The sequence below is a fragment of the Erigeron canadensis genome, chromosome 1 (genome assembly GCF_010389155.1).
Source record: "Erigeron canadensis isolate Cc75 chromosome 1, C_canadensis_v1, whole genome shotgun sequence".
Taxonomy (NCBI): Eukaryota; Viridiplantae; Streptophyta; class Magnoliopsida; order Asterales; family Asteraceae; genus Erigeron; species Erigeron canadensis.
Window position 1 is genome coordinate 20732517 of NC_057761.1, and position 22731 is coordinate 20755247.

General features: G+C 34.6%; 2 protein-coding genes and 1 long non-coding RNA gene across 4 annotated transcripts; 1 reads left to right on the top strand and 2 right to left on the bottom strand.

Moving 5' to 3' along the window:
• Positions 1–1087: 1087 nt before the first annotated feature.
• On the bottom strand, positions 1088–22706 carry LOC122586720 (ABC transporter D family member 1-like). The gene is made up of 9 exons (XM_043758712.1): positions 22642–22706; positions 22064–22136; positions 21522–21702; positions 21090–21248; positions 20484–20642; positions 20167–20409; positions 2831–2944; positions 2517–2584; positions 1088–1411 (listed from the first exon to the last, which is right to left on the bottom strand). Exons 1-9 carry the CDS (start codon positions 22704–22706, stop codon positions 1385–1387), a joined length of 1089 nt encoding a protein of 362 aa, XP_043614647.1. The 3' UTR covers positions 1088–1384.
• LOC122602297 lies at positions 5432–6735 on the bottom strand. Its single transcript, XR_006324203.1, has 2 exons — positions 6374–6735; positions 5432–5693 (listed from the first exon to the last, which is right to left on the bottom strand). It is a non-coding gene; the product is annotated as an uncharacterized LOC122602297 (long non-coding RNA).
• On the top strand, positions 7425–11897 carry LOC122602233 (receptor-like protein EIX2). 2 transcript variants are annotated; one of them, XM_043774955.1, is made up of 2 exons: positions 7425–7668; positions 11620–11897. In XM_043774955.1, the coding sequence occupies exons 1-2, from the start codon at positions 7479–7481 to the stop codon at positions 11769–11771; spliced, it is 342 nt and encodes a 113-aa protein (XP_043630890.1). In that variant the 5' UTR covers positions 7425–7478; the 3' UTR covers positions 11772–11897. The 2 variants fall into 2 exon arrangements, with proteins under 2 accessions (XP_043630890.1, XP_043630883.1); XM_043774948.1 differs by lacking the exon at positions 11620–11897 and adding an exon at positions 11221–11616.
• Positions 22707–22731: the final 25 nt, after the last annotated feature.

Consider the following 22731-nt stretch of genomic DNA (forward strand, 5'->3'; position numbering starts at 1 on the left):
TTAAGTTGTAACTAGAAAGAAATTTGGTTAACTGAGTTTTAATAGGTTGTGTGATGCAATCAAACTCTCTTATGGATTATGTACTTAAATCAAGGCATTAATATTAAGTTGCAAAAAAAAGTTTTAATGGTTAGCACCTCATATATCTGGCCGGTTATCGTGATACTTTCACCTATTTACACAAGTACTCTGACAATTTCCACTTTTGAGTGTGTACTAACCCTGGGGAGGACAAGGATATAAAGGATTGTAGATCGAATATATATTTTTTAAATTACTTTGAATGGTATTTTTTTAACCTTATTTTCATCTTGTTTAGAAGTATCAAATTACAGATAATTTTGTTTTTGTTACAACTAACCCCGTGTAATATGTCTCTTTTGTAAGTATGCAAATTACTATGATAGCATTTGCGGTTTTATCTTAGAACATCTACTGCTAGTTCTAATTTGCCAATCAATGGCAAAACTTTTCGACGAATACCATCTTCACCCGAGTCTTTAACGAACAAAACGATCTCAGCCAATCATTATCCTGACCTGAATTTATGAAGATCATATATTGGTCTCGGCCCCAACCAAATGCCCCTTCATTTGTTGAAAGAGTTCCATCCATTCAAGTCTAGTATGTGGAAATAGATTCACCTTTGAGGATCAAAGATTTCTTCGAGATAATTTCTTTGAGGATTTCATGTATTGAAACTCTTACAAATTCATTTGCATTCGCGACATGTATAGATACTATCAAAGAGAAGCATGTCTAGACTTTAGAGTTTTATCTTAACACAAAATCCCAACATTCTACTGTAAATAAATTTACCCAAATTCAAATCCAAGTGATACCGTCATTAAGATACAGGTTTACGCCTACAAATTAATCCATTTACTTATAGTTTGCCATGGATGTTTGCTATGATTATATTCTCACTTAATTACTTATATTGGTTACAATTCAGTTTCTGTCAAATTAATAATTTGTTCAATGTTTTGGAAATGGTCAAAGGCGAAAACGACGAACAATTCTTGCTATCATAAATGGCAAAAGTTGCGGCTCTAAGAATTAATTACTTATTTTTTAACATCTAGAGTAATATACACAGTCGGTTTCAACCCCCGGATTAGAATTACTTATTTGAGAAAAACGAGTACAAAAGTATTCCATCATTAAAACAATACTTAGAATTTAATTGAGAATTGAAATAGCAGAAAACCACCTAAGAATACACATACAGAGATCAAAATTCTGGCAAAATCCATCGAAAATTTACGTGTTTAATACTGCAGCCATCGTTATTGACCGTCGTTAACATTGATATGTATGTGGCCACGGATTCTTGAAAGACTTTGTACCATGTATAGCTCCAAGTCTACTGTTAAATTCTTGATCATGACACAGCAGTCACAGGCATTAGCTGTTAGTAATAGGAGTAACACGTTATGGACCAACAAGTTTTTTCAGTATGTGGCCACTGGCCACCATCTCTTGAAAGACTTCCAAGTCTACTTTTAAATGTCTTGTGGACTCAATTCAATATCAACCTAACATAACAGACAAATCTTATTTTAAGTAATTTAAGCGAATTTTGGTTATTGAAAGAAAGTTTACGTATTTAACACTGCAGTCAAGAAACAACCGTTGACCGACATTAACATGTTACTATGACCCAAACAAGTTGATATGTATGTGGCTACTGACTTTTGAAAGACTTGGTACCACACATGACTCCAAGTCTACTGTTAAGTTCTTGATCATGACAATTGTGCGATTCATGAATACAAATAAGTTTCCTAAAAATACTACAGTCCACAAGTGTTGGCTGATAATAATAGGAGCAACACGTTACGGGCCCAAACAAGCTTTTTCTGTATGTGGCAACCATCACTTGAAAGACTTCGTGTGATCCCAAGTCTACTATTAAATATCTTGTGGACTCGAGTCGATATCAAACAAGTTTCACACATATGGCACAAGGAACACCAAAGCCATGATCAAATTTAACATACAATCAGTATTAAGATTACTCCTTATTCAGTTTAATCAAATTGACTAAATATAGAAACTGTTTATTTACAGCAAAACAAATATACATATGTTTCGTATAATAAAAGGAACAGACAAATATATGTTTTGTATACCCTATTTCTGGTTTTACTTGCAAGTAGCAATTTTGACCAAATTACTTAGAATTGGTCAGATTCCAAATATTTTTCTGCTCAAATTGGTTAAAGCCAAATCTAAATACAACTGAAATGAATCAAGGGGTCAAAAGTCATCCGCCATGATGTGTTAAAAAGCATAAAAGATTATAAATCACTTTATGAAAGAAGTCAAGATTATTGATATGAGGCAGAGATTTTGTAATCAATAACTATACGCCGATATTTATAAACTAAAAGGTGCTTGTAGGCTGGCCCAGTAGCCAACGCAATTGGTTTCAACATTCAACCCGCAAATAAGATTTACCCATTTAACCCAAACCCATTATAAGCTGGCTGCAAGAAAACAGTAGTAGGTACCTGTGATGATGTAATAACCGTGATGATCATGTGCATGCAGGTAATGGTGCTCTTCAACAATTGTAGCACTAGAATGAATGAATGATTAAAACAGGAAATTAATACATAGAAACAAAATTTGGTAATGAACTCTTTTTATGTGTGGAAATTATGTCTGCTTACTTAACGCCTTCATCAAGGACACAAAATTACCAAGGCTTGTGAAAGAATAATCGGGCCTTAAATAAAGGAAAAAATTACAAAGCTGAACATATAGATCGGTACATTATCTTATATAAAGATGCCATGATCAAGGGTTTAAAAGAGAAGCTTACAATGCCGGATCTCTGTTGTTCCCCAAGAGAAAGGATGTCTTCCCAGCTTTGCCCTGGAAATACATCTTGCTAGATGCACATCCAGAATATTTGCGTCAACACTATCGTTTTGCCCTGGAAATATATCATAAACACGTGACACAATATCTTTATTAAATTGAAGCACTCCGACAACACATATGAAGCCATCACACCATCACAGATGAGCATCTCAGCCCATTTACTTGAGAAATGAGAATAGGTCGAGTTTGGGAACAAAAACTAACTAAACTGATGGTCTGATGGAGCAAGTCATATGGGTTGATAGTCACCATATGTATTAAGTCAAATATTATGAACCTCAAACTATATTACTGGTATAGCTTTTAAAAACCATAACTATCTATATTACTTAATACTTGGTCAACTCAACCTAAAAATCCCTTTATAACCCCCTTAAAGAAATTACTTATTTCAGCTGGAATCCATCTTGAAAACAATATTAACTGTTGTATAACGAACTCCTTTGGACACGTTACGCAACCGTCTCGACCCAGCCATTTTCCCACCTCAAGAATAAATAGAAAAGATAAGCAAAAAACAAAACTCACCTTCTCGATACAAACTTAATGCCCTCTTTTCTGGTCTTGTGTGATAATCTAATCTCGCAATGTTCCTAAACATGTATACGGTAATTTATTCTCGTAATGCATCCTCTGACAATAGGCCAAAGACCACGGAGAACCCTGAACACAGAACTTTTCCCAATACATTTGCACCTTCAAGTTTAAGTTTGAATTGTCAGAAAAATGTACAATACTATAAACAATATATTTTTCCTAACCAGTAAGACAAAGGCTTTTATGTGGTACCTTAATCACATGTTAATTTCCTTGCTAACAGTAATGTCATCTCTGAAGCCCAATTCGACCACTACCATTAAGATTCTTATGCTGGGTAACCTTAACTAAAAAATCTTTCCCACCATCATTAACCAAAAGAATAAATTATTAAACCAAAAGAATAAATCATTTCTTAATGTCATCAACTAAATTGTGAAACTGAATTCGGGATACTTTTAGGCAACTCACCATCATTAACCAAAAGAATAAATCATTGGCTAGCAACCTGTCTAGGGATGCAGCCAAAAAGGGTCAAAACCTTGGGTACAATCACACCAAGGAAAGCTTTTTGTACAGACAATCCAACCTATACAACTAGAGCAGAGATAAAAAACATATGCAAAAACTATATTGGCAATACAACAGCTGAAATAACAAAAATTCTATTCAAAATAGGCCTATTATTCGGAATAAAAAAACCATCAATTGTGATCAGGGAAACTAACAAAACCACCCAAAGGAAATGCTCTTAAAGAATACTCAGCCTTTTAGAACTGAAGTGAAGCATCTTAAAAAAGACCACTTTCGTGAAAAACTATAGTAGTTGCTGTAAAAACTGACACAGTTTCATGTACAGATTGTGCGCTTTCAAACCCACCAAAAGTAAAGTCACTCGGATAATGCTTATGTTCGGGGTTCAAGGCTCTCCATGGTCTTTGGCCTTTTGTATGACCATTAAGCAAAATAATCATTAGCTAAAGTAGAGTTAGATCAAATTGTCACTCTTGTGAAAAATAATTATTAAGTAAAAGCAGTTGCATAATGAATGAAACATGTTAAGTTGATTTAATAACAACCAAGACACCAAATAGACCTGTGAGGCTGTGACTCAATCAAATCTGCCATCCTCCTTATAACTCCCAAAACAAAATAACAACTAAGACACCAAATAACAGATAGCTTGAAAGATGACACGATAGCAAAAAATTACCCGATACCTTGAAACCTCTGAAGAAGCTGAAAACAACCAAAGAAGACACATCCTACTTTAAAAGGTTAGAGAAATCACAACTTTTGCTATTGATAGAAAGTTTACATGATTAACACTGCAGCCAACAACCATTGACCAATATTAACATGTTATTATGACCCAAACAAATTGATATGTATGTGGGCACTGGCTCTAGAAAGACGTCGTACCATTCATAACTCCAAGTCTACTGTTAAATTCTTGATTATGACCATTGTGACCCACAAGCTTTTTCTGTATGTGGCCACCATCTCTTGACTGACTCCAAGTCTACTATAAATTATCTTGTGGACTATGTCGATATCAACCTAAGTAAACATTCATAAAATCTAAGGCATGCGGTGTTATATATATGCCCCACTCCCCCTGTATCTTAATTATACAACATCTACTCTATCTTAATAATTACTCCGAAATGAAAACCACTAACTTTATTGTCAATCTTACAATATTATACATGTTCTTTCAAACATATTGCACAAGCAGCAACAATACCACAATCACGGCTTCTTCAAACGTAACATGTATCCAAAGAGAGCGACAATCTAATAAATACAACTTGAGCAAAGATAAATAACATATGCAAAATTATATTTGCAATCACACCAGCTGAAATAACAAATATTATCCAAAATAGGCCTATTTTAATTCATCATCAATTTGGAATTTGGGATATCACTATCATGATCATTATCAGGAAAACCAACAAAGACACCTAATGGAAATGCTCTTAAAGAATACTCAGCATAATTGGCATTAAATTTAGCTTAAATAGGCCTAAAACCAAAAGCAAATTTACTTGCATGAATTCCTTGAAATCAAGCACCTAAAATATGACCACTTTCATGAGCAACTATAATTGCAGTTTAAATCGACACAGCTTTAAGTACAAAACCCACCAAAACCAAAGCCTGCTAAAGACTGACACAGCTAAAGTTTCGTGTTCAGGCCTCTCCGTGGTACTTGGCCTATTGTCACCACCAAACTTGGACCAATACACCAAGCCTTGGACCTGCAACACAATGAAATCTGTCATCCTCGTGACTCCCAAAACAAAATAAAAACTGAGACACCAAAGAAAGATGACATGATGGCAAAGAAATACCAGTCCAGAAGACACAACAAAAATTTAACTGGGAGATTAAAATTTTGGCTATTGATAGAAAGTTTACGTGTATAACACTGCATTCAAAAATCATTGACCGACATTAACATGTTATAATGACCCAAAGAAGTTGATATGTATGTGGCCACCGGATCTTGAAAGACTTTGTACCAAGTCTTTCAAGTTGATATGTATGTGGCCATTCATGAATCCAAGTCTACCGTTAAATTCTTGATCATGACAATTGTGCAATTCATAAATACAAATTATTCCAAAACACAGCAGCTAACAAGCATTGGCTGGGCATAATACGAGTAAACACGTTATGGACCCATAAGCTTTTTGCCTTTTTCTGTGTGTGGCCACTATCTCTTGAAAGACTTTGGGTGATCCTTGACTGACTCCAAGTCTGCTATGAAATATCTTGTGGACTCAAGTCGATATCTACCTAAGTATACGTTCATAAAAGATTTTAAGGCATGCTGTGTTATATATATGCCCCATTCACCCTGTCTCTGAGTTATACAACATCTACTCTATCCTAATTACTCCAAAATGGAAGCCACTAATTTTATTGTCAATCTTACAATATTATGCCTGTTCTTTCAAACATATGGCGCAAGCAGCAGCAACACAGCTTCTTCAAACATTACATGTATCCAAAGAGAGCGGCAAACACTGCTTTTATTCAGAAAAGGCTTCACAAACCAATCAAAATGGCTGTCACCATGGACCGGATTAGAATGTTGTGGGTGGCGAGGAGTTAAGTGTGACACAAGAACTGTTCATGTTGTCTCACTTAATCTCACTTCCTATGGTATCAACTCCACCATCCCCGTTTGGTTATCAAACCTTACTCGCCTCGTGCATCTAGACCTTAGCGATAACAGCTTCCATGGGGGAATACCAGATTCTATTGGAAACTTGAGCTCTCTTTCTTCCATGGACCTTTCATTCAATTATTTGTCTGGTCCAATACCAGATTCTATTGGAAGCTTGAGCTCTCTTTCTTCCATGGACCTTTCAGGAAATCAATTGTCTGGTCGAATACCAGATTCTATTGGAAGCTTGAGCTCTCTTTCTTCCATGGACCTTTCAGGAAATCAATTGTCTGGTCGAATACCAGATTCTATTGGAAACTTGAGCTCTCTTTCTTACATGGTCCTTTTATATAACCAATTTTCTGGTCGAATACCAGATTCAATTGGAAGCTTGAGCTCTCTTTATATCATCTCCCTTTCATTGAATCAATTGTCTGGTCGAATACCAGATTCTATTGGAAACTTGAGCTCTCTTTCTCAGATGGACCTTGAATATAATCAATTGTGTGGTCCAATACCTCCCTCACTTGGTGGCCTATCATCTCTAACAGACCTCTATCTTCGGCATAATCAATTGAATGGGAGCATACCTGAAAGCATTGGACTACTCACCAGCCTACAATGGCTCGATCTTGGTTTTAATCAATTGAGTGGGAACATGCCCACTAGTCTTGGTCAGCTTTCAAACCTCTATTCCCTTAATCTTAATGGTAACCAATTGAGTGGGGTTGTTTCTGAACATCACTTCACCAAACTCTACAATCTAACCTGGTTGGGGTTGTCTGGTAATTCATTGATAACGTTGAATATGAGCCGTCATTGGATTCCTCCCTTCCAATTGGACTATTTGAATTTAAGCTCCTGCTGGAACATGGGACCCCAATTCCCAAACTGGCTTCAAACACAAACACATCTTGAAGACTTAGATCTTTCAAATTCGAGTATTAGGGATACAATACCAGAGTGGTTTCAGAACATCTCCTCTCATCTTCGAATCTTGGATCTGTCCGACAACGAGATCCATGGAAATCTGCCACGAATAATAGCGAATAACAACACAGGTATGCAATTACTGGATAATAACTTTTTATCTTTGCAATTTTGTCCCGGTGGTAAGAGAAATTTTTGGATAAAAACGTTTATAAATATTTATATTTGAGGTTATAAGCTTTTCTTACACCATTGTTGAATTTAGCCTCTATTTTAATTTGTGCGAGTATAAAAGACTTTTTACATTTTAACTTTTTATAAATATTCGGATTTTGACAATAAATAAAAGTAATTTTAACTTTAAAAATAATTTACAAAAGTATTTTCTACAAATATAACATTCACTAATTAAATGATGTTTAAACTAGTAAATGATTAATCCTTATAACTAAATAGCCTAAAAATCCTCCTAATAATGGATAATAACATGTGAAAAAAATCAAGGGACAAAATTAGGAAAAAGAATTAGTGCATACCACATGTCACCTTTTTATAGTTTTAAGATGATTTTTAAGTTAAAAATTTATCATTCTCCTTGTTTATTATCTTTTTCTTTCACCTAATTGATTGAATCACATTACACCTCTCATGCTATATATATTTGTAAAAAAAAAAAGTTTATAAAATATTTGTGACCTCGCATTGCTAGTGGAAAACTTAAAATTATTGTTATTGGAAAAAAAATTTTTTTTCCATAAATACATTGTGTTTCTTTGTATATATGTTTTTGATAAACCTAAAAGCTTATTCGTGTCGGGTGAATAACTTTTACGTATATAAAACTCTAGATTTAAATTTAACTTTCTATTTTAGATTTAAATTTAAAATTTTTATCAAAACACGTAACTAGAGTTAGCGGTGGCCGGTTTCATTGCCGACAAACATTCAAAGTAAATATTTTATTATTATTTATGCCTTTTATGTAATAATTTTTTAACTGGTTTTAGCTTTTTTTTAAATAGTATTATTAAGAAGGTTGTTGAACTAGAGTTTATCTCCTTATATACTTCATCCGTCACATTTTAAATGTTATATTTTGACTTTTTAAATCTATTCTCAACTTTGAAGGTTAACATTTTTTTGTGTTATATAACACTTGATAATATATATATTATTAGGTATGGAAACCACTCACATACTAATATTTTAATATATATTGTAAAATTAATAAATGTTTGCCCCTCATGTTTCTTATGGATTAAAATATTAATATGTGAGAGGTTTTATACCTAATTTAGGTACATGACAGTCATATATTCTCATCACTCATATACATAGTATATATATATATATGGAAAAGTTAAATCAGAGACTCCTTATTTTAGGGACCATTATAGACACTTCTCAATCATTCATTTTTCATCATCTCCGACACACCATCATCTCCGACAACCACCATGATCCTCTCGCGACGGCGACCACCGCCACCACGACTTACACATGTGTAAGTACAACTATTGTACTTACACATGTGTAAGTTATACAACCACAATCACCACCACCACCATCATCTCCAACCACCACCATGATCCTCCGGCGACGGCAACCACCGCCACGACGACTTACACATGTGTAAGTGTATAAATTACATGTCCCTAATGTTCCCTAAAATAAGGAGTCCCTAATATAACCCAACCCTATATATCTATATATATATATCGGGGTTATATATATATAGGGGTTGGGTATAGGGATGGCAAAATTACCCGTACCCGATGGAGAACCCGATACCCGCACCCAATTTGACCAGGGATGGGCACGAGTATGGGGATGTAAATCCTAATCTCCGATGGGGATGGGGATGGGGATGGGAAACCGTCAATTCCCAATCCCCATACCCGAACCCGAAAATACTCTATATATTTATAAAAATCACTTTAAGTTCTTATCTGTATTCTAGAATCAATTTTAAGTTTTAGAGCTTTTATTTAATACTTTTTATGTGTTATACTTTATTAATCATTTACTTAACATATAAATTAGTTTATACATAGAAAGAAAATATCGAAATACACATTCTTTTACATATTTTCTATTAAGATAAATTCATATTCTTTCAAAAAAAGGTATCCCCGATACCCGACAGGGACCCCCGATACCCGATGGGGACGGGTATGGAGATGTAATTTAATTTCCCGACAGGGATAGGGATGGGGACGGGGATGGGGATTACAAGTAAAAATCGGATACGGGGATGGGGATTGAGATCCCCGACAATACCCGCCCCGTTGCCATCCCTAGTTGGGTATTGTAAAACAAACATTAAAGTAAAACAAATAAGACAAGATCTTGACCCTTACATCATGGTTAAATTGATGCACGAAGATTAACGTAGCAATTGATGCACAATGATATTCATGATGCACGGTGATCGCCATATAAGAAAAACCTATTGTTTTATTTGTTTTACTTTAATGCTTGTTTTATTTTACCTAAAACATATATATATATATATATATATATTAATAGATTGAGTTTTAAACAAATATTAATTGATATAACATCAACTACTAAGTGATACAAACAAAAGTATTAACGGTCAAAGTTAAATGAAAAGACTTTAAATGTCAAATCATGACATTTCAAAAGGGACGTAGAGAGTGTAAGTTTTAAGTAGACTAACGATTTCCCCAAGTTAATCCAACACAACTTGTCTTAGAACTTTTAACACGACTAATGGTTTCCCAACTCCAATCCAGGTCTCCGAGTTATTGCTCTTGGGAAAAACTGTTTCACTGGAAGCGTCCCAACCCATTTATGCGAGCTACATAGTATAGAAGTGTTTGATTTATCACATAATAATTTTTTTGGAATTCTTCCCGGTTGCTTAGGGAGCTTGACTTATTTGCGAGTGATGGATCTTACAAGTAACAATATAACGGGTGATATTCCAAAGTCATTGGGCCTTCTATATCAACTTGAGTCATTACACTTGGGTAACAACAAATTTGGGGGTAATCTCCCAGTGTCTCTACAAAACTTGAAAAACTTGGTCACTATGGATTTGGGAAACAATTTGTTGACGGGTAATATCCCTTTTTGGATTGGAAAAAAGCTATCAAAGCTTAGAATTTTAAATCTCCAATCAAATATGTTCATAGGTATGCTTCCACTAGAACTATGTCAAATCAAAACTCTTCAACAGTTAAACCTCGCAAATAATAAGATAACTGGAAATATCCCTCATTGCTTTTGTAATTTAACTGGTATGATCATCAAGAGTGATGTCGAGTTACAAGAAAGTAATGAATATGAAGAAAATATTGAAGCTTGCATAAAGGGAATTGTACTAAAGTACACTAGCACACTTCAGTTTCTTGTATCCTTGGACCTCTCAAGCAACAAAATTATAGGTGAAATTCCTGATGTGTTGATGAACCTTGAAAAATTGACAAATTTGAATCTTTCGAGAAACGAATTAAGTGAACACATACCTACAATGATCGGAAATTTAAAGTCATTGGAATCATTAGATTTGTCGAAGAACAAGTTGTCTGGGAAAATTCCTCCAAGTTTAGCTAGCTTGAACTTTCTAGGCTATTTGAACCTATCGTTCAATAAATTATCTGGTATAGTACCAATTGGAAATCATCTCCAGACTTTTGATGTTGCTATGTATGAAGGGAATAACGGACTATGTGGATTATTATTGAGGAGTTGCGAAACAAACAATAAATCAAACACTCATGTTGGTGATAATGAAGGTGAAAATGGCATAAAAGGTTTCTCGTGGTTTTATGCTGGTATGATCCCGGGATTTGTTGTAGGCTTCATGGGACTTTTTGTTAGCTTTCACTATATTAGGATTTGGAGGGTAGTTTACTTTGAGATGATAGAGAATGTTTACACTTTTCTAACTATCTCAATTATAATGACTTTTGCTCGACTAAGGAAAAAGTTTTTCTAATGAGGTATTTGAATTCAGAAACACTACTTTTTGTAAGTATATTTGATAATGTATTTCATGTTGTAGTTTGACTATTAAATAAATGCGTATAACTAAGCATGTGGTTGTTTAATAGGATATTTATGGGTTCAAAATAAGTTATGCTACGACATTTTGATACGGGCATTCTGGTCATCAAACGGATATACTTCAAGACTATGTTGGAAGATGTCCGAGATGCGTGTTTTATTGAAGAAAAGAGGTTTTGATGTTTATTATTGTGTTTAGAGTAATATTTTACTCTAGTATTGTTTCTACTATAACTTTGTGTTTAATAGTGGAACATAGGTTGTGTATTATCTCATATTAAAAAGAGTTTGTCAAAATATTATATTTATTCGGGTATGTTGTAATTAGTGGGCTAAAATACATTATGTTATCATGCATATAAAGAATCTTCCATGTATTCTTGAGCATACAAAAGAGCAAGCATTATAACTAAACTAACCTTTTATCCGACTCTTAAAGGTGAAACAAAATCCATATTGACATATTTATTAGCAAGTAATAACACACCTTAATATTATTAATATGGTAAAATTATTGCAATAATGATTGTTAATATTATTGTGATTTTATAGTATTGAGCTTTTTCTAACAACAAATTGTTAACACTAAAAAAAAAATTTATATATATATATATGCACACGAGAGAAATTACTCGCGCGTTGCGGTGGTAAGATGGTGGGATGATAGGTAATAGAGTGTGATAGATCATAGGAGATGATAGGTCATAGCGTATGCTAGCCAAATGCTTTATCCATACGGACTCCGCCCTCGGATTTAAAAATTCGTCGAAAGTACATCGAATGATATCTCTGATAAAAGAGCATGAAATTTTAAGAACAACCATATAATTTTTATAAGAGAAAATGTCACAAATGGTCCATGTGGTTTGTCATATTCGCATTTTGACCCCTGTGCTTTTTTTTCTCCGTTGCAACTGGTCATTGTCTTTTTTGTTTTCGTTGCCAAAAGCCCCTGGCACAACCACAAGGACTATATGTGATAAAAAGAGTTTTATATATATACACTTTATAAGTTTTTATACAAAAATAATATATATATATATATATAGAGAGAGAGGGGGGGGGGGGGGGGGGGGGGAGAGAGGCACTTTGCTTTTTTCACCAAAACTTGTTTCAATCTTTCAATGATCCTTTTATCTTTCTTTCTCAATTTCAGATCTAATCATGCCTAAAAACCATAAAAAAGATGAGAAAAAAAAACCTAAAGATTCTACCAATTTAAGTTTTCCATTTTTGAACCAAATAACATTTGGTGTTCTTTACAATCTGGTCAATCCAACGTTGATTATTTTGGTTGATTCTTGAAATGAAAATGCAAATAAATCTCGTCCTATTTCTTCTTTTGATTGATTCTTGCATTCGGGCAAATCATTAGGTTCAATTTCATAGAGAAATCAGTGGTAGAAAGTTGCACACCAGGAGTTCGATAAAATGCCTTAATGAAACCAGTTTCAGTTTGTTTTCAAGGCTAAATTCGACACTTTCAAAAGGATTTCCAGATATTATATATATATATATAATCAGAGGCAAGGATTTACATGTTAATTAGTGGTAGATATATATGTCACTTTTTGAACCGACATCACATGTAGCGAGATGATACCGCATGTCTTTAGTAAATGGTAGATATATATGTGTTTCTTTTTAGATTCTTTGTTCCTATTCATCATAAGATTTTGGGATTTGTTGGTGGTGTTGTCAATAATAATGATGAAAATGAGTCAGTTGGACACTGTTATTACTGCTTAAATCTCTAGAAGAAATGAAGAAAGATGTGTTGTATTTAAATTGTGAAGATTAAATACTTGCTTGTTGATGTTCTTATTGATATGAAGGCGATGTTCTTTTTGAGATAATATATCATCCCCTCCTATACATATAATAGATAGAAACAGATACAAATATACAATATATGTATAAATATAAATGTATATATATAGAGAGAACGGATTGATGAACTCATGGAAACAAGAGATATGAGATATGTTAAGGAAAGAACATGGGATCCTCCTATATATATTTTATGAGATATGTATATATTATGGTGGTGGGGATGGTAGCCTGAAAAAAGGAGGAAGAAGAGGAAGAAGAAGGATTTTTTTTTTAATCACAAATAGTCCCTGCAATTACAAAATGGACGATTATGTTGGCGTATTGTTGTCTACGACCCATTAAAAGGCTGAAGACAATTAGGGCAACAGGCCTGATTTTAGCCAACCCCATTACATAGGCCCGTTCCAAATTTAGGAAACTTGGGGAGCAAGTTTAGCAACCCTAATTGTAGCCTATAATCTCTTATCTCTTGTACATGTAATTTGGGTTGAGGGATTCAATAAAGAAAAATCAGTTGCCCCCGTGGATTAGTTCACACAGTTTAGTGTGAGATACCATGTTAAATCTTGGTGTTCCTTGTCTTTTCTTTTCTGTTTAAATTCCAAATTCGTGTGTGTTTTAAATCAGAACGTGTAACTTTGTTCCTAACAAGCGACATCAAAGCCAAGGTTAACGGCTTCCAAGGTTCTGATTCACACAGATCACACAAATCCGTCACCCAGATTAGAGTTCCGGCCAAGACCAGCCACCGCAACAACCGCCATCAACCAGAACAGCCAGATCAGCCAAAGACTAAAGCTCGGGCAAAGCTGATTTAAGCAATATTAGGTCTGCTTTGGTCAGATGCAGGTTTGATTTAGGCAGATTTAGGTCTGAATTGGGCAGTTTAGGGTTCCGGCAATAATGTTTTGGGCAGTTCCGGGTCTGATTTTGGTTGATCAGGGTTCAGTTGGGCAGATTAGAGCTTGATTTGGCACATTGGGGTTTTTAGGGGGTTAGTGAATTAAAAGGAGGAAGAACTGGTTTTTGGGATAGTAGGGGCTGTTCCTAGAGTGTGTATAACAGCAGAAAATAGAGACTGTTCACAGTAGGGGCTGTTTCAAGTCTCCTTGGGACGGTAGGGATGTTTCAAAGCTGTTTTTGCAGGACTGTTTTGATCAGATACCTTCAACCGAGTTTTATTCTTCCTTTTTGCCAAGTATAATAACGAGGAAACATGACCACTTGTTCTTGCGGCAGAAGTCATTTCAACCAGAAGAGCAGAAGCGAATGGGAAAAATTCATCAAGCAGGAGGCTTTGAACCAGGTTACCCTTAGCTATAAAAAAGGGGTGGGGGGGAAAGCGAGACCTTACCTCTTTTTCCAGGCCTGTTCGGACAGGGGGGGGGGACATAGAAGCAGAAGGCTCAGTACTTGTTCTTTTTATTTTGTTGTTTGTTGTTGAGAAAGAATTAATTGGGTAGTTAAGGTCAGATCAAAATTTTCAGCACGGTGTGTTGATGTTGAGTTCTTTGCGGGCCTTGATTGGCTTGTTCATGATAAGAGGAGACCGTCGTGTTGCATGAAAAACAGGCAGTAAGGATCCATCAAAGCAGGTGGCTTTGGATTCTTCTTGTTTAGCAACATGAAAGAAAACAGGTGGCTTGTTTTCTTGGTTGGTGGAGATGTTTCTTTCAACAAGCATGATCAGAAGAGGTTGGACATTTTTGGAATCAATGTCCGGAAAATCTCAAAGAATTGAACACTACAGAAGACTACAACTCAGACAGTGGATAGTGCTTCATTTAATGCTACCCACAGCAATGAAGCACTACAGAATCTGAAAGTTGGGGATTTTGAAATGGTAAGACTGGCGAACATGAATTTCTTGATGTGTAGGGCATGGTTGACATAGATTTGAAGACTCCAACCGGTTTATGGACTTTGAAAGTCCTGGTTACTCCAGTCTGGACAGTTGATTTTGTCAAGCAGTTGGATGATTATGGTATGAGGTAAGTTCGGGAACTGGCTGTAGAGAGTCATCAAGGGAATTCTAGTCGTGGCTCGAGCTAAGAAATGGGGTTCGCGTTATTTAGTCAGTTTATCGCCTGAGGGAGTGACCATCCCAGTTCAGAAGAAAACAAAATCTGGTTCACAGAATCTCGTGGGCAGAAGAAGGTTTGTTTTGCAAATGGCAAACCCAGAGGTACAGGTTAGATACAGGTTGAACGTGCTAGGAAAGGTTCAGAGAAACCAGTCAGGGTTTTTATGACAGTGGGAGCATTGTGTTGTGCTTCAGTCAAAGTTTCCAGATAGTGGGTTAAGAGAACCAGTATTCCAGCTGTTAAAGTCTCTCTAGTTTATTATCTGCTTTAAAGGAGAGTGTTTGTTCTCAGGATTTCTCATGATCCGGCAGTTCGTTTCAGTGGGAGCCGGTAGAGACAAAGAACAAGTCAGGGGCAGAGATTTCCATGACTGATGGGTTGAAGCTCAGTGGGAGCTTTAACGGGCCTTCAGGTTATTTGGAGAAAGCCAAAGGGATAAATAGGACGCAATGAAGATTGAGATTTAGTTCTTAATACAGATGTACGGAAGAGATTGAAGATGGTGCAGTTCGAGGTCCGAAGACACCAAATGGGAGATTGTTGGCGTATTGTTGTCTACGACCCATTAAAAGGCTGAAGACAATTAGGACAACATGCCTGATTTTAGCCAGCACCATTACATAGGCCAGTTTCAAATTTAGGAAACTTAGGGAGCAAGTTTAGCAACCCTAATTTTAGCCAGCACCATTACATAGGCTAGTTCCAAATAAGAAAACCTCTTTACCCCCGTGGATGAGTTCACACAGTTTAGTGTGAGATACCACGTTAAATCTTGTGTCCTTCCTTCTTGTTCTTTTCTGATTCTCAATTGTGTGTGTGTGCAGTTTATTCCTAACAGATTATGCGCTCACGTGATATGCACGTGAGGGATTAAACAACCAAATTTAACAAAAGTTAGTGTCAGTGGCTTCTGGAAACAAAAACGAAAAAGAAAGGGACCAGTTGCAACGAAAAAAAAGTACAGGGGTCAAAATGTGAGTATGACAAACCATAGGGACCATTTGTGACATTTTTATCGATGTATGGGTTTTGAGATAAAAGATTTTGAATGAATTAGATGAATAAAATGATTTATGGAGGAGAGAGAAAAAATGAGTGGTTGAGATTTGATGAGAGGGATGAAAATGAAAGTTGAAAGTTGTGGGACATTGATGTATGGTACATCATGCATTATCATGTGTACATTGTTGAAATTAAAAGTTAAAACCTGAGTTGCATTATAATATAAAATAGATATCTATATAATTATTAAAACAATAGTTAGCTGGAGGATTTTAAAGCATATTCAACTTAAAACTAGCTTATAACATTGTCACATAGGATTAATCCCACATGGCATCTCCATATTTTTTTTTTTGATAATATCTATAAACCTTATATCTATTTATGTATATCCAAAAGCATTAAACAAATATATATGAAATCTATAAAATCATATCTTATATAAAATACCAAATCTTATAATAAATCCTTTCCAAACGCCGTCTGTGAATAAGTCCATATTATGGCTATAAACATAAACAATGTAATTTATTATTAATTAATGTTACAAAAAAAAAAAAATCTATCGTACCAACCCTTCCTGCAAGAAATACCAACACCTCATCTCAAAAGTCTTTCAAGTTTCAATACAAAAACTTTGATATTTTCATATTAGTATAACCGAAGCTTTGCAAGAAATTAATCGCAATCTATATTCAAAGTAGGTTACTTTATTTATTATTTTTATTAATGTAGTTTGTTATTCTTAATATTAATATTATATAATATTAATATTATATAATAGTGTTTTTTTTCCCAATCTTTATGTTGTTATTGTTATTGTTATTTTGTTAGTATTAGTTTCTTTAATATTAAGGCTCAAATGTTGGGACATGAAGATAAATTGAAGATAAATTAGCATAGGAAAAGAATTTCTATTTATTTAATACCTACGAATTTTTAGAGGAACCATCTTTAGTAGATAGTTGTGTTTATACAAGAATACCTGCGTAATACGGCGGCGAGCCGACGATAACGGTAGTGTGATGCCGGCGAAGGATAGTGACGGTGGTGACGACATCAATTAGTGTAGGTAAAGGTATTTGATTTAAAGGGGATTAGTTGAAATATTTTATTTTGGAAAACGGCAAATCCTCCTAACCAAATAAATCCTCCTAATACATTAAGAAGGTGACATGTGGTATCCACTAATTTTCTTTCTTATTCTTGCTTCCTGACATTTTCATATGTCATCATCTTATAGTTAGGAGGGTTATTAGGCTATTTGGTTAGAAAAATTAATCATTTCCCATTTTATAATATAATGAACTAATGGTGTAATTTAATATTAAGGGTTGATGGTGATTTAATTCATTAAGGAAATTTTGGTCATTTACATGTCTCATTTTTTTTAAACTTTCAACACGAGCTTATAATTTTTATATGGTGATACAGATACAGATATATACATACACATTTACCAATATATGATAGGATGAATCCTTAAAAAAAGTAGTAATATTAAGGTTTATATTTAAAACAAAACAATACAGGACTTAAATTGTTTAGATGAGATCAATCATTAATTCATATAATTCTTTTCAAATAAAGATTTTACTTTTGTTCATGATGCACGTTTATTAATGTCAATATTAAAAGTTTAAAAAAACTCAATACAACAACCGTACATCGTGCGGGTAAAAAATCTAGTATAATTATATATGTGTGTGTGTCCAATGGTCCAGAACGATAACATACAATACATGCTGTCATAAGGTGCAAAAGCTGACGAGTCCACACTTAAATTAGTTGTAATGAAAAATAGTTACAGTTAAGCAGCTCTAGCCAACAAACTTTCTTAACTCTAATATACAATAATTATTCCTCCTAATACAATTTAATCAAATTGACTGTATAGAAACAGTTTTTACAGCAAAACAAATATACATGTTTCATATAATACATGAAACAATCAGCTATATAGTTGTATATTACCCTATATCTGGTTAGTTATTTCATTTAGCTTTTGCCAAAAGACTAAATGCATAATTGCCTAACAAGTAGTTATAATGTCACCTTCAAATGAGAGGGTCTTAATTCATTGCTTGATGGACCGAAGCTCCCACCTTCCTTCTCCATCGATCGCAATTCCATTGAGTGGAATGGTATTAAAGCAGGACGCTCAAAGGCAAAAAATTTAAAACTATTTACTTTAGTGGTTAAAAAAACTTAATAAAGAATATACAAAATGGGTTTTACTTGCAAGTAGCAAGTTCAACCAATTAACATAGAATTGTTCAGGTAACAATTATTTTCAGGTCATAGTGGATTAATGGTTATACCAACTCTAAATACGATTTCAATGAACTAAGAATGTCAAAAGTCATCTCCAATGATTTATTACAATGCATAAAAGCTCATACATCACTTTATGAAAGATGTTAAGATCACTGATACGAGGCATAGAACTTTTGTTATCAATAGTAATACATCAAGAATCTATAAATTAAAAATGTGATAGTGGGTTGGCCCAGCGGTCACCACAATCGGTTTCACCTCTGGATAAGATTTACCCATTTCACCCGCACCCATTATAAGACGTAGATTTAGCCATCACCTATATTTATTTGTTGCAAGAGAACACTAGTAGGTACCTGTGATGATGTAATAAGCGTAATGCCTAGATCACGAGCAAGCCTGTAAAGCTGCTCTTCAACATCCACACTTGTAGCACTAGAATGAATACAAAAGGAAAATAAATATATATAAAGCAAGATTGGTAATGAATCCTTTCCTTGTGTGTAAACTATGTTTACTTACTTGGTGCATTCATTAAGGACACCAAACCGAGGCTTGTGAAAAAATAACCGGGCCTTAAATAACAGAAAAAATTAGAAGGCTGAACATATGGATTTGACACATAATCTTATATGAAGATCCCATGATCAAGGATCTAAAAGAGAAGCTCACCATGGCTAATCTCTGTTGTTCCCCAAGAGAAAGGATGTCTTCCCAGTTTTGACTAGCCTCCCAGCTTCCTTCCCTTTCAAAAAGGTAAGATAATTTCACATTCTCTAGGATCGTTCTGAGATGCACATTTAGAATATTTGCGTCAACGCCATCGTTTTGCCCTGGAAAAATTGCATAAACATGTCATGTGATATCTTTATAATTAAAATAATTAAACAACTTTGTTTTCTTTTATTATCCATGTTGTGGCATATCCCACGAAAAACCTTGTCTATTATATCACTACCCTTATCACAAGTGAAGATGGCAATCACACCATCACATATGACCATCTCAATTTATTTACTTGGGAACGACAGAAGTCATATCGGTTAATAGTCACCATATGCATATTATTCAAATATTATCAACCACCTAATTCTATTTAGGCAAAACAAACCTAAAAAAATAGTACTCGTATACCTTTTAAAACGATAAATATTTATAATACTTAATACATTAAACGTAGTTAACCCGACGCAACCCATCTTGGTTCAGTAAACAAAAAAATCCCTCTTTGACCTCCATTAAAAGATTACTTTTTCCAACCTAAATCCATCTTGAATAAAATACATTTGTTTTGAAACGAACTCCTTTTGACACATTATGCAACCGTCTCGACCCTCACATTTTCCCAACTCTAGAAGATATAGAAAACATAAGCAATAACGGTAGAAAAAAACTCACCTTCTCGATACAAACTTAACGCCTTTGCCCTCTTTTCTGCTTGGTCATGTGAGAGAGGATAGATAATTTGATCTCGTAATGTTCCCAAACAAGTATACGGTTTCTGGGGAATGTATAATATACCACAATTGAATTCACCAACATCATTAACATTGTGGGAAGGTTTATGAATGTGTCCACTGACAATAGGCCAAAGACCACGAAGAGCCCTGAACACCGAACTTTTCCCACTACCATTTGGACCTTCAATATTATGTTTGAATTGTTAGAAATATGTAGATGAGGAATAATTATACAAAGAATATATTTTCACTAACCAGTAAGAAGAAGGCTTTTCCCTGGTACTATATTACACGTCAACCTCCTTGCTAACAATTTCTGTGATGGCGTAATTATATCAACCTCCGAAATAAAGATACCGTCCTCATTTTTGAAATGCATCTCATCGGACTGTGATGAAGTGCCAACAGTCTCATCTGTAAAATATTACCATGATCAGTTGAAATTCATAAATCAAGGCAATCCTCAATTATAGGAGGGACATGACAATAAAGCATAACTACAGGTGGAAACTTCAATAGAAATACCGATTTACATATAAATGGTTTGATTTTTGGGAGTATTTTATACAAAACAGATCAAACCAAATGGTTCAATTAGAAGGAAACAAGGTAGACCAGTCCCATGTCTGCTCTTACTGTAAGATGAACCTTTTAACTGAGCCAGTTTTGGCCAGTTACCCAACCCATCAGCCTGCATATGCTGCGAAAATAATTATAACTTATGACGGCCTTCATAAATCAACATATAAAACAGTTCAATCTAAAAGTAAGGCGATTAATATAACCCACCATAAAAACAAACACAGAATAACAAAAACAAGGAACTAATTAGAATTACTTGATAACAGAGAATACACTAACCAGATTGTGCAGCATCGAGAAGCTCTTCAAGTTCAAAAATCCGATTAACACCACCAGAGAGTTCAATGAACTTTCTATGCAGCTCCAGAATGTCACCAAAAGCCAAGAAGCTTTGAGATACAACAGATGCCAAAAACCGCAATGCATGTGCCAGCTCACCTGGGAATAATGATTTATCTCAAACAAATCAAATGGAAATACATGCTAGAAAATAAGGCAAATGGGTCAAATATATACGGAATAGGTTAAAGGGAGAATGGGTTTAAGTTTCTAAAGTTGCCCAAATAAAGAACACATAGCCTCCTTATTTGTTTTAATCCCAAAATTAGATAAGCATCATTAAACTATCGTTTTTGCAATCAATGAAATGTATAGAACTATAAAATTGAAAAAAATGTGACTGGGGTCAATCCAGCTAACCCACAAAATCACCTTGAGTGGAGGTCAATGAACGGTGAGCTTTGTGCTCCATGGCATATAACAAGCTCAATCCCCAAGTAACATTGTGAGGCAGTTGTTTCGTAACAAAATCATCCAGTACGCCAAATAACCATTTCTTCCTCAGCAGCATTTTGGCATGAGCCAGAAGCTCATTAAATCTTGACTCGATCATCTGCCAGCAATAATGTATAAATCCGAAGTATTATAAAATGATACATTAGAGATGTACATATTCAAAATTTTCCTGCACAGTGCACACTGGCATAACTGGAGTATATCAATGATTTATTATTGTTGGAATAAAAGCCAGTGATACCGTAATAATAGAGACGTACTATATTGACTAAATAAACTTCATCTCTCTAAATTACTTCTCAATAGATGAATAGAAGCATACCAAGCATATTAGTTGTAGAACTATCATATAGGTGTTCAGCAATTACAGACAACAAACTTTCAAATGATTTTTTCCAGTATGCTTAGGCCAGTTATACTTGTGCCTTGTAAAGAATTATTCAAGTAAAAGGAGTTACCGCTCTTTCTCGAGCACCACCTCCGAAAAACGCAACAGACTCAGCATGGGTACGCAGCCTCTCATGCATGAACCTGGATGACGCAGATTATAACATGTCAGAAATATCCAAAAAGCTTCATTGCTTAAAACAAGGTGAAAACATATTAAGAGCACAATAATAACCTATAGCTGTATACCTTTTCTACATCAAGAATTTGACAGCTTTGGCCTTAAGACTGTATTCTCACTCACACATGCTTGTGTTATGTTAACAAAAGCTCAGTAACTACTCAATATTAAACATGAAACCCAATACAGACTTCCACTAGCTTTTCAACTCAAAAGGTACCCGGGCATACAAAGATAAATGTTACAACTGTTTGCACTCTTTGAACCATTTATGAATTGACTTATTATATTTTGGGTTGCAAAATATAAATACGATGCACTTGGCATATATAACGGACAATGAGTTTGAATTAACATTTGGCTTTCTTACATCACGCATGTTATTGTTCTATATAATGCATTAATGCGTCAATTTTAATCATGGTACCTTATAGAATAGAAACGACTAAGTTTGTGATATCAACATACTCATCAAAATATTTCTCCAGTTGACATTGAGAACCTTTACTCCTTTGCATGTCTATATTTTCCATGTCTGGACATAGAGATGAGTACAAC

Bases quoted from the DNA above. Each gene is read 5' to 3' on its own strand.
- LOC122602233 (XM_043774948.1), top strand. From the start codon at position 7,479: ATGGGACCCCAATTCCCAAACTGGCTTCAAACACAAACACATCTTGAA. The intron at 7,669-11,220 runs GTATGCAATTAC...CTATGTATGAAG, and splicing joins AATAGCGAATAACAACACAG to GGAATAACGGACTATGTGGA.
- LOC122586720 (XM_043758712.1), bottom strand. From the start codon at position 22,706: ATGGAAAATATAGACATGCAAAGGAGTAAAGGTTCTCAATGTCAACTG. The intron at 20,643-21,089 runs GTTAGTGTATTC...AATATTTTACAG, and splicing joins TCTCGATGCTGCACAATCTG to ATGAGACTGTTGGCACTTCA. The intron at 1,412-2,516 runs GTACCTACTACT...TATTACTAACAG, and splicing joins CGGTTATTACATCATCACAG to CTAATGCCTGTGACTGCTGT.